Genomic DNA, 17,681 nt, shown 5'->3' on the forward strand with positions numbered 1-17,681 from the left:
CTCTGTCTATGGGAGGGGCTGCAGGCAGAGCGCATGGAATCGGCTTCACTACGGACATTTCTGCAGCGATTTAAAGCGCACATAGCCTAACAATGAGATGAGCTTTGGAATATGGGGAAAAAAACAAAAATTATTGAGCCATACGACACGCACTGTGATAAATTTCATCCCACTGGTAGACTCGTCACATCATGTTACTGTACCTGCAGGTAAAATATATCTTTGTACCGTGTTAGCCAGTAGACTGTAACAGTACCTGCAGTAAGTTATATCCTGTTGCACCACTAGATGGCGCTGTGCGCGCAATAGAATAATTTTGTCCTGTTCGGCTTGCCGTTCTGACGTCACGGTCAACACAGACGGGAGGGGGGAATCCAACATGGCAGCCTCCTAGTGTGCGCACACGTGTACTGGATAGGATATTGACGACTACCGCTCAGCTGTACGGATTCCGGGAAGTGCTGCTTCTGAAAAGCCTTCATCATGTCCGGGAGAAATAATAACAAGCTACCGAACAACCTTCCGCAGCTGCAGAACTTGATAAAGAGGGAGCCGTCCTCATACACCGAGGAGGTAGGAGCTGTATGGGAGCCTGACTGTGGGTCCTGGGTGCCAGGAGGAGGGAGGGTGGATAAGCGGCTCCTCCGTGCGTGGCAGAAGGCTGTGCAGTGTACTTACACTGGAAAAGTGTATACTGTGTCAGTGTCGCCCCCCAGTGCTGCACAAGGGCCAGGGAGAGGGTGTGTGGGGATGTGTCCTCCAGTGCCCAGCTAGCCATGGCCAGGTGCTAAATGTGCAGCAGTATATACATTGTGTTATTATAGGATAGATCACTGAGCTCTAGACAGGCATGGAGACTGTGAACATTCCCCTCCCCAGGGTCTTATAATGGGTTGCCACCCAAGCCCCCCAACAATATGCCTTTAAACCCCGGAGGCCCCCCAACAATATGCCTTTAAACACCGGAGGCCCCCCAACAATATGCCTTTAAACACCGGAGGCCCCCCAACAATATGCCTTTAAACACCGGAGGCCCCCCAACAATATGCCTTTAAACACCGGAGGCCCCCCAACAATATGCCTTTAAACACCGGAGGCCCCCCAACAATATGCCTTTAAACACCGGAGGCCCCCCAACAATATGCCTTTAAACACCGGAGGCCCCCCCCCCCCCAACAATATGCCTTTACACACCGGAGGCCCCCCCCCCCCCCAACAATATGCCTTTACACACTGGAGCCCCCCCCCCCCCAACAATATGCCTTTACACACTGGAGCCCCCCCCCCCCAACAATATGCGTAAACAAAGTGGATGCAGGTGTCACCCATAGGACAAATGGGTCTGGTGTTCGCCTTCGGAGAGCCGGTCAGAAGTCCCTTTAAAGCTATGTACACATCGCATTTCACTCATATCCATTTCTCCGTTGGGATTAAAGGGGTATAATATTAGCAAATACCTCCAATTAGAAATGTAGTATAGTTCTCCTGATTAGGTATGTCACTTACCTCATGCAGGCCATTGCAACTTAGGTATCCATGGTTACAACTACTCAGTTGCATTTGGTAGTGGTCGTAACCATGAATACCTAAGATACTATAATGTCCTGCACATGAGGTAAGTGACATACGTAATCAGAACTATACTACATTTCTAATTGGAGGTATTTCCTAACATTATTATTATTAATAATAATAATAATAATAATAATTAATAATATTATTACACCTACTACATATTGGGATAGGATCTTGGAGATGTGAATACCAGATGCACCCAGAGCCACAAGCAGTTCTCTGTGCATATTGCTAATCCCTGTCTAGCGTTCCCTGTATATACTAGCATAGATAAAGAGATCTTTAGAAAAAGGATTTCTAAAGATCTTATATCGTATGCTAATGAGCGAAGGGGACTAGTCACAAGGGCATGATTTCCTGCACTCAGTCTGCCCTATTAGCATGTTAGTACACCCACTGGGGCATACTAACATGCTATTTAATGCCCACTGCCAGCGTCCTCATCGGCAGTGACGGGCATACCGTGTCTACTGCACCTCATAATGCTGGGCATAGTCAGTGCGCATGATCAGAAGTCCCCGGACATTCGGTTATGTTCACTACACCTGTTTGAAGCCGGGAGGCATACACCCAGCTTCATAATCTGCATGACAGGACGTCCGGGGGCTTCTGATCATGCGCAGTGAGACGAAAACCAGCAGTGGCAGCAGAGATGCGAGAGTGACCATGCCTCTGATGCTGCGCATTCAGTAGTTTGTTGGCACACCCACAGGGTCAGGAATCAGCCCAGAACTACATGGGAGGACCTGGCACACCCACAGGGTCAGGAATCAGCCCAGAACTACATGGGAGGACCTGGCACACCCACAGGGTCAGGAATCAGCCCAGAACTACATGGGAGGACCTGGCACACCCACAGGGTCAGGAATCAGCCCAGAACTACATGGGAGGACCTGGCACACCCACAGGGTCAGGAATCAGCCCAGAACTACATGGGAGGACCTGGCACACCCACAGGGTCAGGAATTAGCCCAGAACTACATGGGAGGACCTGGCACACCCACAGGGTCAGGAATCAGCCCAGAACTACATGGGAGGACCTGGCACACCCACAGGGTCAGGAATCAGCCCAGAACTACATGGGAGGACCTGGCACACCCACAGGGTCAGGAATCAGCCCAGAATTACATGGGAGGACCTGGCACACCCACAGGGTCAGGAATCAGCCCAGAACTACATGGGAGGACCTGGCACACCCACAGGGTGAAGAATTAGCCCAGAACTACATGGGAGGACCTGGCACACCCACAGGGTCAGTAATCAGCCCAGAACTACATGGGAGGACCTGGCACACCCACAGGGTCAGTAATCAGCCCAGAACTACATGGGAGGACCTGGCACACCCACAGGGTCAGGAATTAGCCCAGAACTACATGGGAGGACCTGGCACACCCACAGGGTCAGCAATCAGCCCAGAACTACATGGGAGGACCTGGCACACCCACAGGCTCAGGAATCAGCCCAGAACTACATGGGAGGACCTGGCACACCCACAGGGTCAGGAATCAGCCCAGAACTACATGGGAGGACCTGGCACACCCACAGGGTCAGGAATCGGCCCAGAACTACATGGGAGGACCTGGCACACCCACAGGGTCAGGAATTAGCCCAGAACTATATGGGAGGACCTGGCACACCCACATGGTGAAGAATTAGCCCAGAACTACATGGGAGGACCTAGTCAATGACCTGAAGAGAGCTGGGACCATAGTCTCTAAAGACTACTATTATTAAAACACATTACGCCATCATGGATTAAAATCCCCTGCTCACGCCAGCACATGTCAAGGCCCGTTGGAAGTTTGCCAATGACCATCTGGATGATCCAGAGGAAGCACGGGAGAAGGTCATGTGGTCAGATGAGACCAAAAGTTATTTTGTTCTCAACTCCACTCGCCGTGTTTGGAGGAAGACGGATGAGTACAACCGTGGAGCATAGGGGGGACACATCATACTTTGGGAGTGCTTTTCTCCATTCTTTGTAGGTGGGAAAGCTTTCAAAATCGTCAGTGTATCAAATACTTATTTTCTCTACTGTACGGCCATTATTTTATGTGTGCCAATTGTTCTCAGGACATTAACACTAGAAGTCCCAAGAATTTCGAGCTCCATAGGGTTCCAATGGTAGAAATGTTAAATGACCCCTCTCTGGGACTTCAAGTGTTAAAGGCCGCTTTACACGCTACGACATCGCCCAAGCGATCTCGTTGGGGTCACGGAATTTGTGACGCACATCCGGCCGCTTTAGCGATGTCGTTGCATGTGACACCTATGAGCGATTTTGAATCGTCGCAAAAACGTTCAAAATCGCTAGTCGGTGACATGCCCCCCTATTCACAATTAGTCTGCTTTCACACATCAGTTTTTTTGCATCAGGCTCAATCCAGATCAAAAATCTATGCAACGGATCCGGTTTGATACTGAGCATGCGCAGTTCAAAAAAACGCATCCGCCAACTGGATGCGTTTTTTTGCCACAGGACGTTGCATCCGGCGTCCATAGGCTTGCATTGTAAATCGTGCCGCATCGCACCGGATCCAGCGCGATGCGATTTTTCGCCGCAGACAAACGCTGCAAGCAACGTTCCATCCGGCTGCCGCATTGGCTAAATATGCCGCATCCGGCAATAACCGGACGCAATGCAAGGCCATGCAGCACAATCTGGCGCTAATGCAAGTCTATGAGGAAAAAACGCATCCGGCGGCAAAAGAAAACGGATGCGTTTTTTCTGCAAAGCGTCGGATTGTGCCTGATTGCAAAAAAACTGATGTGTGAAAGCAGCCTTATCGTTGCTGCTGCTTGTACGATGTAGCTCGTCATTCCTGCGATAGCACACATCGCTATGTATGACACCGCAGGAACGAGGAACCTCACCTTACCTGCGACCGCTCCGCCATGAGGAAGGAAGGAGGTGGGCGGGATGGTACGTCCCGCTCATCTCCGCCCCTCTGCTTCTATTGGGCGCCCGCTTAGTGATGTCGATGTGACACCGAACGAACCGACCCCTTAGAAAAGAGGCGATTCGCTGGTTACAGCGACGTCGCTAGGCAGGTAAGTACATGTGACTGGTCTGAGCGATGTTGTGCGCCACGGGCAGCGATTTGCCCGTGTCGCACAACTGATGGGGGCGGGTACGCACGCTAGCGATATCGTTAACGATATCACAGCGTGTAAAGCGGCCTTAAGGCATCTTTCACACGTCCGTGTCTCCGGCACATGTTTGGTCTGTTTCCTCACGTGCCGGAGACACGGGCACACGTAGTAGACCCATTAAAATCAATGGGTCTGCACTCACATGCGTGTTTTGCCATGGACTGTGTGCTCCAGACATAGATATGTCCGTTTTTCTCCGGCATCATGGGTGTTACATGGACCCCTCACGGACCGCACAGATATGATCCATGTGACACGCACTGAGGAAAACACACGTGTCTGAATTAAAAGGAATTTCTATACTCGCCTTCCCCAGTCCTGCTGTCTCTGCTGCTGCTGGCACTTGCTTCCGACCCCCGTTCATTTACTCCACTGCGGTCCGGAAGCAGCAGCAGTGGGGAGTCGGCAGGACCGGAGATCAGAACCACAGACAGCTACACCAGGGACAGGTGAGCAGAAAGTTCCCGTTCTCCGTGTGCTATCATGAATAGCACATGGAGAACATACGTGTGCCATAAACATGGCACACGGAGGACAATACGCACCTTTGACACATCCGTGAAAAATGTGCGTGATTTTCACAGACGTGTGAAAGAGGCCTAAAGTAGATGTGCCTGTCATTGATCTGGTTTGTGGCTTAAACTGGCCACTTTAAGGGAATAAGTCAATAAAAAACAGGTGGCACACGTATGCCATCCATGATTCATCCAAGTGCTGTTTTCTTTGTCGCTCCATTGGGAGACCCAGACAATTGGGGTGTATAGCTACTGCCTCCGGAGGCCACACAAAGTATTACACTTAAAAGTGTAAACCCCTCCCCTCTGCTATACACCCTCCCGTGCATCACGGGCTCCTCAGTTTTTAAGCTTTGTGCGAAGGAGGCACACATGCACGCATAGCTCCACAACTTAGTCAGCAGCAGCTGCTGACTATTTCGGATGGAAGAAAAGTGGGCCCATATAGGGCCCCCAGCATGCTCCCTTCTCACCCCACTCTGGTCGGCGGTGTTGTTAAGGTTGAGGTGCCCATTGCGGGTACATAGGCAGGAGCCAACATGCTGTTTTCCTTCCCCATCCCTGCAGGGCTCTGGGTGAAGTGGGATCCATAATCGGTCTCCAGACACTGGGACCGTGTTCCCTCCGCAGCCCCTGGAAATCTGCTGGACAGGAGCTGGGCATCGTCAGGGACATGGCCCTGCTACTGTGAGGTACTCTGTGTCCCCTTGGGGACGGCGCATGGAGCGCTTGTGTCATACACGCTGCAGCACTGCTGGGCGTGTTAGTGCGCCGGGACTACCGCGCTGACCGCGCTTGTGGCCGGCCGCGCTTATACTCTAGTCCCCGGCTTCTGCGGCCTAGTACCGCATATTCCAGGTGCTCTGTGTCCCCGTTGGGACGGCGCATAAAGCACCTTGGGCCCAGACGCTGCAGCGACTGCGGCGTGCGTGTGGGTCCGGGACTACCGCGCCGACCGTGCACTGCCGGCCGGCCGCGATTTCAACTTTAATCCCCGGCTTTTGCGGCCTAGTATGGGATTCTCCCGCCCCCAGACCTGCCAGTCAGGGAAAAGGGCGGGACGGTCGGTATGACGCCGACAGTGAGGGCTGTAGTACATTGAGCTGTCCTCCGCCCCCCTCACTACCCACGCTGAGGCACCAGATTCCCGCACTTTTTTGTGACTACGCCCACGCCTCCCTCCTCCTCAGAGAACGCCGTCAGCCATGTTTTTCAGCAACTTCTGGCTGCAGCTGAGGGAGACCCGGGGCAGAGAATCTGGGGGCTACAAGCCACATCCACAGCCCCTGCCGGACAGGAGACGGAGTATCGTCAGGGACACCCTGCAGCTACAGGTACTCTGTGTCCCCGTTGGCACGGTGCATGAAGCACCTTGGCCTCAGACGCAGCTGCGACTGCGGTGTGCATTATTTGTCCGGGACTACCGCGCCGACCGTGCCTGTTTGCCGGCCGCGGTTTTTACTTTAGTCCCCGGCTTTTGCGGCCTAGTGTGTTAAACTCCCGCCCCTGAACCTGCCAGTCAGGGAGAAGGGCGGGATGGTCGGTATGTTGCCGACAGTGAGGGCTGGAGCACACCTCGCTGTCCTCCGCCCCCCCTCACTGATCACTATAGACCACCAGATTCCCGCAGACAGAGCCCTGCATCATAACGTAGGGAGGGCTGGAGCATACGTTGCTATCCTCCTTCCCCCTCACTGAGCACTGGGGGGCACCAGTTTTTCAAAGGTGGGCTTCCTAGGGTGTTGTCCCCCCCCTTGGTGCCGCAGTGTATATATATATAGATATGTGTTTATTTATATGGTATATGATTTCACTGTTCGGCAGCATTATTTGTTTTTGGCTGTATACCCTCACTGATTACTCTGCGGACGACAGGCTGTTGTCTGCTCTTAAAGAGTAAGGGTGCCAAGACACTGGCTTATTTTAGCCTCTTGTGCGCCTATATTACGGGCACTGCACAGATGACAGCGACAGAGTTTGCATGATGAAAACTTCGCCGGCGTTCCCTGTCCAGGCGGCAGGGACAGAGTTACAGCTTTGCTGAGAAACTCTCTGGGTCATTTTCACTATCCATGTCTCAGGCTATGGACAAATGGTCGGCTAAGAGACTAGGAGTTTGCAGTCCAGACCGGCCCCTTACACAGGCCCGGGCACTGCGGGATCGCCCCAGGCCTCTATCGGTCTGCGACGAAGCGTGTTCCTGGGGTGGCCTCTAGTTATTACGTGGTAAACTCCAGCACGAAACGCAGTCCCAGTCCAGCTAATGCACAGATACTGTCCAGAAGCACACCTTCCCGGACAAGCGTTTTACTGAACGCCTTATAACACACGTTGTCTCTTCCTCTCTGACGTTGTTAAGGTTTCGGCTCAGTGTCATAAGGTGCCCTCCAGTCTCTGGACTGGCGGCTAGATCAGTAGTAGCAGTGGCTGGCGGGTCCACGCTGAAGAATGCCACGGACAGACAGATAGAACTCCTAATGGGATCCATCTATGAAGCCATAGGCGCGTCCGTTGCCCCGGCCTTTGCAGGGGTGGGCACTCCAGGCTATCTCAGCTGCTCTGTCTCAGATCGATGCGGTCATCCTGTGCTCCGCAATTAGCGTCTTTGACGTCTCAGGCGAGGGTATTTTCATCCTCCGCCGGGCACAGAGAACCTTTTCTGCATGGCGGTCCAGGTCAGGGGAGTGGTCCCCACATGTCCAAGACCGATGTAGGAGACATTCTGTCTTACGGTCACAGGATAGAGCTCAGTTCTCGTCCTCCGACTCGTTGCTTCACAGCATCTCCGTCCCCCGAGCGAGCCGATGCACGTTTCCAGGCGGTGAACACTCCGAAGGCAGGAGGAGTTGCGATCCTCGTTCCCCTTCAAGAACGTAGTCGCGGCTTTTTACTCCAGCTTGTTCGTGGTACCAGATAGGACGGATCACCCCGCCCCGTTCTGGACTTCACACTGCTCAACGGACAGAGAACCTGACGGTTCCGGATGGAATCTCTCCGCTTGCCATCGCCTTTGATGGCCCAAGGAGGCTTCCTAGCATCAATCGACATCAGGGATGCTTATCTCCACGTGCCGATTGTATCAGGATATCAGCACTTCCTGCGCTTCGACATAGGGAACGAACACCTTCAGTTCGTGGCACTAACTTTCGGCCTGGTGACAGCCCTACGGGCCTTCACCAAGGTCATGACAACTGTGGTAGCGGTCCTACTTTCTCAGGCAATCTGCTGGTCAAGGCCCCCTCTCGGGTGGCATGCCAGCACAGCCTGAACATGGCTCTAGAGACTCTCCAGAGATTCGGGTGGTTCATCAATTTTTCCTAAAGTCAAAATTGACACCGGCCCAATCACTGACATATCTCGGCATGGAGTTTCATACTCTCTCAGCGATAGTGAAGCTTCCGCTGGACAAACAGCGTTCACTACAGACAAAGGTGCAATCGTTCCTTCGAGCCCAGTCACACCCTTTGAGGCGCCTCATGCACTTCCTAGAGAAGTTGGTGGCAGCAATAGAGGCAGCTCAGTTTGCGCTGATTCATCTGCGCCCACTTTAATGGGACTTTCTCCGCAAATGGGACAGCAAATCGACGTCCCTCGACAAGGACGTTGCTCCTTCTCGGGCAGCCATGGCCTCCCTTCAGTGGTGGCTTCTTCCCACTCTTGTCAAAGGAAAAAGTCCTTCCTGCCCACATCCTGGCCTGTGGTCACGGCGGACGCGAGTCTGTCAGGGAGTCTTCCTCCGCCACAGGGCTCAGGGTACATGGACTCAGCAGAGTCTTCCCTCCAGATCAATGTTCTGGAGATAAGGGCAGTGTTCTAGCCCTAAAAGCGTTCCAGCCATGGCTGGAAGGCAGGCAGATCCGAATTCAGTCGGACAACGCCAAGGCGGTGGCATACATCAACCACCAAGGCGGCACAAGCAGTCGGCAAGCCTTCCAGCAAGTCCGGCGGATTCTGCTGTGGGTGGAAGCCACGGCCTCCACCATCTCCGCAGTTCACATCCCGGGCGTAGAAAACTGGGAAGCAGACTTTCTCAGTCGCCAGGGCATGGACGCAGGGGAATGGTCTCTTCGACCGGACGTGTTTCAAGAGATTTGTTGCCGCTGGGGGAAGCCGGACGTCGACCTATTGGCGTCCCGGCACAACAACAAAGTCACGGCATTCATGGCACGTTCTCAAGATCACAAAGCGGCAGACGCATTAGTGCAGGATTGGTCGCAGTTTCCCTGCCTCACGTATTCCTCCTCTGGCACCGCTTCCCAGAGTGTTACGCAGGATCAGATCCGACAGCCACCGCGCCATCCTCGTTGCTCCAGACTGGCCGAGGAGGTCGTGGTACCCGGATCTGTGGCATCTCACGGTAGGCCAACCGTGGACACTACTAGACCGGCCAGACTTGCTGTCTCAAGGGCCGGTTTTTTCCATCTGAATTCGGCGGCCCTCAACCTGACTGCGTGGCCATTGTGTCCCGGATCCTAGCGTCTTCAGGGTTATCTCAAGAGGTCATTGCCACTATGAGACAGGCCAGGAAACCAACGTCCGCCAAGATCTACCACAGGACGTGGAAGATCTTCTTATCCTGGTGCTCTGATCAGAGTTTTACTCTCTGGCCATTCGCCTTGCCCACTTTCTGTCCTTCCTTCAATCCGGAATGGAAAAGGGGGTTGTCTCTCGGTTCCCTTAAGGGACAAGTTTCGGCGCTTTCTGTGTTTTTTTCAAAAGCGTCTAGCCAAACTCCCTCAGGTACGCACGTTCCTGCAGGGGGTTTGCCACATAGTCCCTCCTTACAAGCGTCGGCTAGAACCCTGGGATCGGAACAGGGTGATACCGGCTCTTCAGAAACCACCCTTTGAGCCAATGAGGGATATTCTCTTTCACGCCTTTCGCAGAAGGTGGTCTTCCTAGTGCAGTCACGTCACTCCGCAGAGTGTCTGACATAGCAGCGCTGTCATGCAAGTCCCCCTTCCTGGTGTTTCACCAGGACAAGCTGGTTCTGCGCTCGGTTCTGGAATTTCTCCCGAAGGTGGTATCCTCTGTTCATCTCAATCAGGATACCTTCTTACCTTCCTTTTGTTCTCATCCGGTTCACCAACGTGAAAAGGATTTGCACTTGTTAGGTCTGGTGAGAGCACTCAGACTCTACATTTCTCGTACGGCGCTCCTGCGCCGCTCGGATGCGCTCTTTGTCCTTGTCGCTGGCCAGAGTAAAGGGTCGCAAGCTCCCAAGTCAACTTGGCTCGGTGGATCAAGGAACCAATTCTTGAAGCCTACCGTTCTGCTGGGCTTCCGGTTCCTTCAAGGCTGAAGGCCCATTCTCCCAGAGCCGTGGGTGCGTCCTGGGCGTTGCTGCACCAGGCTACGGCTCAGCAGGTGTGTCAGGCGACTACCTGGTTGAGTCTGCACGCTTTCACGGAGCACTATCTAGTGCATACCTACGCTCGGCAGATGCCAGCTTAGGTAGGCGAGTCCTTCAGGCGGCGGTTGCCCACCTGTAGGAAGGAGCCGTTTTACGGCTCTTTTACCGAGGTATTCTTTTACCCACCCAGGGACTGCTTTTGGACGTCCCAATTGTCTGGGTCTCCCAATGGAGCGACAAAGAAGGGAATTTTGTTTACTTACCGTAAATTCCTTTTCTTCTAGCTCCAATTGGGAGACCCAGCACCCGCCCCTGTTCCCTTCGGGCTGTTTGTTCTTTTGTGTACACATGTTGTTCAGATTGAACTGTTCTTGGTCATGGTTTCAGTTCTCCGAACATCCTTCGGATTGAATTTACCTTAGACCAATTTATAAGTTTCCTCCTTCCTGCTTTTGCACCAAAACTGAGGAGCCCGTGATGCACGGGAGGGTGTATAGCAGAGGGGAGGGGTTTACACTTTTAAGTGTAATACTTTGTGTGGCCTCCGGAGGCAGTAGCTATACACCCCAATTGTCTGGGTCTCCCAATTGGAGCTAGAAGAAAAGGAATTTACGGTAAGTAAACAAAATTCCCTTCTTTTTTAATCTATATAGGTGCATTCAGACAGCCATATACCGCATTATAAGACGCACCTGATTATAAGACGCACCCCCAAATTTAGTGAAGGAAAAGAGAATTTTTTTTTTTTAATGTTAAATGGGGTCCGTCTTATAATGCCAGTGTCCGTCTTATAATGCCAGTGTCCGTCTAACAAATCATATAGGGTATATGTCTCTTATAGCCCCCCATCCTAAAATTAGCCCCCTTAATCTGGATATGGCCCCCTTATATTGACTATAGCCCCCTTGTGGTGGCACATGTCCCCCTGTGATGCCATATTTCCCCCTGTGCTGGCACAGGTCTCCCATGTTGCTGGCACAGGTCTCCCATGTTGCTGGCACAGGTCTCCCTGTGTTAGATATGGCCCCCATGCTGCTGCCCATAGTAAAATAAACACATTACTTTACCTTCTCCAGTGCTGTCCTCCCTCGTGTCTCCCTCCGTGCTCCTGCACTTCCTGGTTCTCGGTGCCGGTCATGTGATCGGCACAGCAGAGTGACATCTCTGCGTGCCTGATCACAGCGGCAACAGTGAGATCGGGGAGACACGCTGGAGGAGGTAAGTGAAGCTTTTTTATTTTAGGATGGGCAGCAGCATGGGGGCCATATTTAACATGGGGGGGGGGGTAGGGGGTATGTGCGATCAAAGGGGGGCCACAGGCCTATAATATGCGCCGCTCCCCCAGCCCATCACCGCGGTGCGTTTTCAGCACCACAGTGATGGACCGCAGCAGTGCATATTATATGAGCGGGAGCAGGAGATCTAACGCTGCCTCCTGAAGCCTCTACCAGCCTCCACCAGGCCCCAGCACTGCTCAAGAGTTGCCCCCACCTCCGCTGGACCCATATATTCGGATTATATGACGTACCCCCTACTTTCCCCCAAAATTTGGGGGAGCAAAAGTGCGAAAAATACGGTAAATCTCCTGAGCTTGACAGCTTCATAGAAATATATGCATCTGTCACACTTTGTCCAGGAGACACCCCCCCCCGATCTCGGTCCGATTTATACAGCCGCCTGAATGCACCCCAAGGGTGGTTTTGCGGGGGGAGGTGTTATGAGTAAAACATGACAAATTGATGGTAAAATTGAATGAAAGTCCGATCCCATGCACTGCTGAAAACTGTCCGTTCTCATAGACAAAAACTAAGTATGTCCACACAATGTAAATGTACTACGTATTTTTTCCCTGTGGCTTTTCCAAACGAATTTGCAACACATTTGACCAATGTAACAATGCCTTTATGGCTTATTCATGTGTAGAATTTACCCCAAATCGTAACAAGAAAACACAGGGGCAGTTCCACATTAAATATGCATTGTTCATCTGTTCTTTTATTCTTTTTTTTTTTTTCTTTTCTTTTTGCTAATTTTCAGACAATTGTTTTCCTCTGATAAGGGAAAAAGAAATTCTGGAAACAACGTGTCAACATAGCTTTTTCTTACTAAGGCCTGCACATTTGCGTGCACGTGCTGCAGACTCCATTCCTATCCAAAAATGGAATTTGCACTTTTGGTCTTCAGGGTAGTGTGAATTTTTCGGCTATTTGGAGACCCCCACTTTTAAGGGTACCGTCTCACTAAACGACGTACCAGCGATTCCGACCACGATATGACCTGGTCAGGATCGCTGGTGCGTCGCTACAGAGTCGCTGGTGAGCTGTCAATCAGGCAGATCTCACCAGTGACCAGCCACCAGCGACTTGTGGAAAAGATGCTGCACTTGGTAACCAAGGTAACTAAGCAAAATGCTTTGCTTGGTTACCCGATATTTACCCTGGTTACCAGCGCACACCGCTGAGCGCTGGCTCCCTGCAATCGTAGCCAGAGTACACATTGGGTTACTAAGCAAAGCGCTTCACTTAGTTACCCGATGTGTACTCTGGCTACGTGTGCAGGGAGCCAGCACTGGCAGCCTGAGAGCGGCGTACGCTAGTAACCAAGGTAAATATCGGGTAACCAAGCAAGGCGCTTCGCTTAGTTACCCGATGTGTACCTTGGTTACCAGCGTCCGCAGCTTCCAGACACCGGCTCTCCGCTCCCTGCACATTCAGATCGTTGCTCTCTCGCTGTCAAACACAGCGATGTGTGCTTCACAGCGGGAGAGCAACGTCCAAAAAATGAACCAGCACTGTGTGTAACGAGCAGCGATCTCACAGCAGGGGCCAGATCGCTGCTCAGTGTCACACAGCGAGATCGCTAATGAGGTCACAAAAACTGTGACTCAGCAGCGATCTCGCTATGTGAGAAGTACCTCTAAAGGGAGCAATTCTGTAAACATTACTTTTGGGTATTTCTATCTATTTGGATACCAAACCTAATCTTTCAAGTGGCTGCCTTTGTTAGTGAATTTAGCATTTAACTTGTGAAAACATGAGCTGTCATATGATGTTAAATATTAAGGTTTTCCTGTTTTGTGAAGTTTTTACAGCAGTACAAACACTATCAGTCTGTCATTGAAGTCTTCAAGCTACAGCCAAACCGACCAAACAAGGACTTGTCTACTTTGGTCATGTTTATGGCACAGGTAAGAATCTTAAACTATTTCTTTTAGCACTGGCTTGATGTGGGTTTATTTTTAGGATTCATGCTTAGAGAAGGATTCACGCATGTGTGTCGTGGTCTGAGTTTGGACTGCGATGCACGGTCTGACCATGGGTCTCCTGACGCAAACTTGACAGCCTCATATGCAGCTATGAGGCTCTTAGGTTCAAATCAGGAGACCCTTGGCCAGATCGTGCATCATGGGCCACAACACACGACTGTGTGAATGCAGCCTTAAGGCCACTTTACACGCTGCAATATCGTTACAGATATCGCTAGCGTGGGTACCCGCCCCCATCGGTTGTGCGGCACTGGCAAATCGCTGCCCGTGGCGCACAACATCGCCCGGACCCGTCACACTACTTACCTGCCCTGCGACGTCGCTGTGACCGGCAAACCGCCTCCTTTCTAAAGGGGCGGTTCGTGCGGCGTCAGAGCGACATCACTAAGCGGCCGCCCAATCAAAGCGGAGGGGCGGAGATGAGCGGGACGAACATCCCGCCCACCTTCCTTCCGCATTGCGGGCGGTGGCAGGTAAGGAGAGGTTCCTCATTCCTGCGGCGTCACACAGAGCGATGTGTGCTGCCGCAGGGATGACGAACTACATCGTACACGCTGCAGCAGCGATATTTGAGAAGGGACCCCCATGTCACCGATGAGCGATTTTGACCATTTTCGCGATTATTCAAAATCGCTCATAGGTGTCACACGCAACGGCATCGCTAGTGCGGCCAGATGTGCGTCACAAATTCTGTGACCCCAACGACATCGCATTAGCGATGTCGTAGCGTGTAAAGCGGCCTTAAGGCTGTGTGCCCATGGGACAATGTACCCACGGATTTTGCCGTGGAAACCCCGCGGATTTATCTGGGTTTTCCAGATAAATCTGCAGGTTTACGCAAGTACAGACACTCCCCAAGTTATCCTATGGGATTTGGGGAGTGCTGTATCAATGCTACAGTATGTGCGGCTGCGAATGTCCCGCAGCCGCACGTAATTGCATGTCAATTATTCATGTGGAAATATCTGTGGATGTCCTGCCTCTCCACTATAGAGAGAGAGGGCAGGACGTCTGCTGGTATTTCCACACTTGTCCCACAGGTTTACCGCAACAAAAATGCTCTAATCCCGCAGCAATGGATAGCTACAGATTCCAGGCTGCAACTGCGGTAAACCTGTGGCAAAGTCCACGGGTACATTGTCCCGCGGACACATAGACTTAGGCTTTAATCACATAACGTGTGTGTGTTCCATTCCAGGACGTGACCTCCCATGGTTCTACAGTACCAAACTCCGATCAGCACTGGGTTTTACGCTGACTTAAATTATAGTTCAGCCAAACCATTGAGTAAAGGAGTGTGGGTGTTGAGGCTTTAATATATGACACCCATGTGAAATTGGCCTTGATGTAATGGTCTGTGTGTTTTTGTGCTTTCCAGACTGCACACTGCTATCCAGAGCATCTTCAGGATTTCCCACAGCAGCTGAAATCAATCCTGTCCTCACAGCACACCGTCATGGATCCAGATCTCAGAATGGTAATCTGCTATTTACATAAGGCTCCATTCAGACATTGTATTTTCCGCACATTTTTTTTTTTATATAGGTAGCAGATGAGCACATTATACTCTTTGCCCTTTATCTGTATTCTTTTTTGTGAGCCAGAGGTTCACACCCCTTTCCCCCCAAAACAATATATAAATGGTGATGTGTCCAAATTTTGGTTCATGTGTCAGGCTGACAGTACACACATGCCATCCATATAGCATCCATATGTGCTGTCCTTTTGAAACCTAAATATGTGAATTCGGCACAAATAAAGTGTAACTGTAGTTTTAATTTTCAGTTCATAAATCAGTAGTAGATGGGAAAATTAGCAACTGCGTAATATATATCTTTACTGAGATTAATGGCTCAGGGCCCAAAAAGTAAGCCCTCACATAGCTCCAGGTCCTGCTGAGATGGAGTTGTTACTATACTGATGCTTGTTTTGAGAAATTCACCCAAAGTATCCCATCCCTGTAAAGTGGTCTTAACATAATAAAATGGCAAGTGTGTATAATGTTTGTTGGTGCTAAAAATCAAATCTCAGTATGTGTATGTTTCTCATTTCTTGTCTTCCAGACTTTATGCAAAGCTCTAGTCATGCTAAGAAACAAGGACTTAATAAGCCCGTCTGTTCTTCTTGAACTCTTCTTTGAACTTTTAAGATGTCAAGATAAACTTCTAAGAAGGGTAATGAGATTTTATGAAATCTTAAGCACTAATGATTTCATTTGTTTAAAGTGGTACTTTAAATATAGACTCAAAATGCCCGTAAAGAGGTAAAACCTCAAAAGTAGAGAACTGTGGTTTCTGGAGTGTGCTCCAGTGTGGAGGTAGAAGTTAAAGGAGTTCTCCACTACTAGGAGAGCCCCTTCTGATTTTTTGTTTTCCCCAGGTGAAATAATAAAGCCTATACTCGCCCCTCCGTACCGGCGCTGGTCAAGGTTGTGACATCACGTGAGCCCCGTGTCCAATCAGCACCAGTTTCCTTCTTCCCGCCTTTGGACCAAACGAGCAATCGACAGGTAGTGAGTGTAGCTTTAGTGCTCTCTACTTGTTGATTAAGTAGTTTGATCCAAAGGCGGGGAGAAGGAAGCGGGCGCTGATAGGACACGGGTCATGTCACAACTCCACGTGAGCCCCGGCTCTGCGAGCCTGAACACCGCTGGAACAAGACCGGTATGGGGGTGAGTATAATATATAGGCTTTATTATTTTACCTGGGGGAAATATGTAAAATCAATTAAAGGGGTTGTCCACTACTAGGACAACTCCTTTAATATTACCACAATACACTGTGCGCACAGTTATTAGACAATTGTTGTTTTTAGTTTTGTTTTTTTTTACAGTGAAGTTGGTCAATTAGAAAGGTTAATAAACTTGAATATTTGAGATGGGAAAAGTGAAATTGTCTCTCTTAGAATCTGTGCATACAGAATTATGTAACTAAGGCCCTGTCCCCACGGGAGATAATACCTGCGGAATTTTCTGCAGGTATTTCCGCAGATTTACGCAGCAGCTGCTCGAAATCCGCAGCTATCCATTGCTGCCGATTTCATGCGGAATGGTTGCAGAAAACGTGCGGAATTCGAGCGTTATTCCTGCGGATCCCCCCACCCCCTGTATCTCCATAGTAGAAAGGCAGGAAATCTGCAGGAATAATTGACATGCAGTTCTTCGTGGCTCTGGAAAATCCGCAGCATTGAAACAGCACTCCACAAATCCCATAGGATAACATGGGGAGTGTCTGTACTTGCGCAAACCTGCGGATTTAGCTGGAAAATCTAGAAAATCCACAGCTTTTTTTTCCCGTGGGCACAGGGCCTAAGTGATGAACATAATTTTTCCCATTGTGGTTATTTTATTTTATTCTGCTAAAGTGAGAATGATATTCAAACATCTCAAAATGTACAAACTACATTTCTGACATTTCAAACAAACTATCAGTGACCGATATAGCTGCCCTTCTTTTCTATAACAGTCATAATCCTTCCATCCGTGGACTCTGTTTTCTAATCTGTTGATGATCAACTTTTTGGGCAGCACCACCCACAACCTCCCAGACACTGTTCAGAGAGGTGACTGTTTTCCTTGACTGTAAGGCCATGTGCGCACGTTGCGTTTTGTTCTTGCATTTTAAACTGCACCGTGTCATTGACAGACTGTATGCGTTTTGCTTCCCCAGCAAAGTCTATGAGAAATCATAAATTCCATGCGCACGTTGCTTTTTTTTTCTTTTTCCCCGCAGCAAATATTTGTCAAAATCGTTGCCTAAAAAAAAAGCAGCATGTCACTACTTCATTGCGTTTTGTGAACATTATCAACCCATTGAAATGA

General features: G+C 50.5%; 1 protein-coding gene across 1 annotated transcript in view; it reads left to right on the plus strand.

Annotated features, from left to right (window-relative positions):
• Positions 1-370: 370 nt before the first annotated feature.
• The window catches only part of SDAD1 (SDA1 domain containing 1), a 164,294-nt gene continuing 146,983 nt past the window's right edge, over positions 371-17,681 (plus strand). Inside the window, exons 1-4 of the mRNA XM_075337456.1 lie at positions 371-573; positions 13,679-13,783; positions 15,240-15,338; positions 15,925-16,035. Of these exons, the coding sequence (XP_075193571.1) occupies positions 484-573; positions 13,679-13,783; positions 15,240-15,338; positions 15,925-16,035 (405 nt within the window). The 5' untranslated portion in view covers positions 371-483. The remainder of the gene's footprint in view (positions 574-13,678; positions 13,784-15,239; positions 15,339-15,924; positions 16,036-17,681) is intronic.

This window comes from Anomaloglossus baeobatrachus, chromosome 1 (assembly GCF_048569485.1).
Source record: "Anomaloglossus baeobatrachus isolate aAnoBae1 chromosome 1, aAnoBae1.hap1, whole genome shotgun sequence".
NCBI lineage: Eukaryota > Metazoa > Chordata > Amphibia > Anura > Aromobatidae > Anomaloglossus > Anomaloglossus baeobatrachus.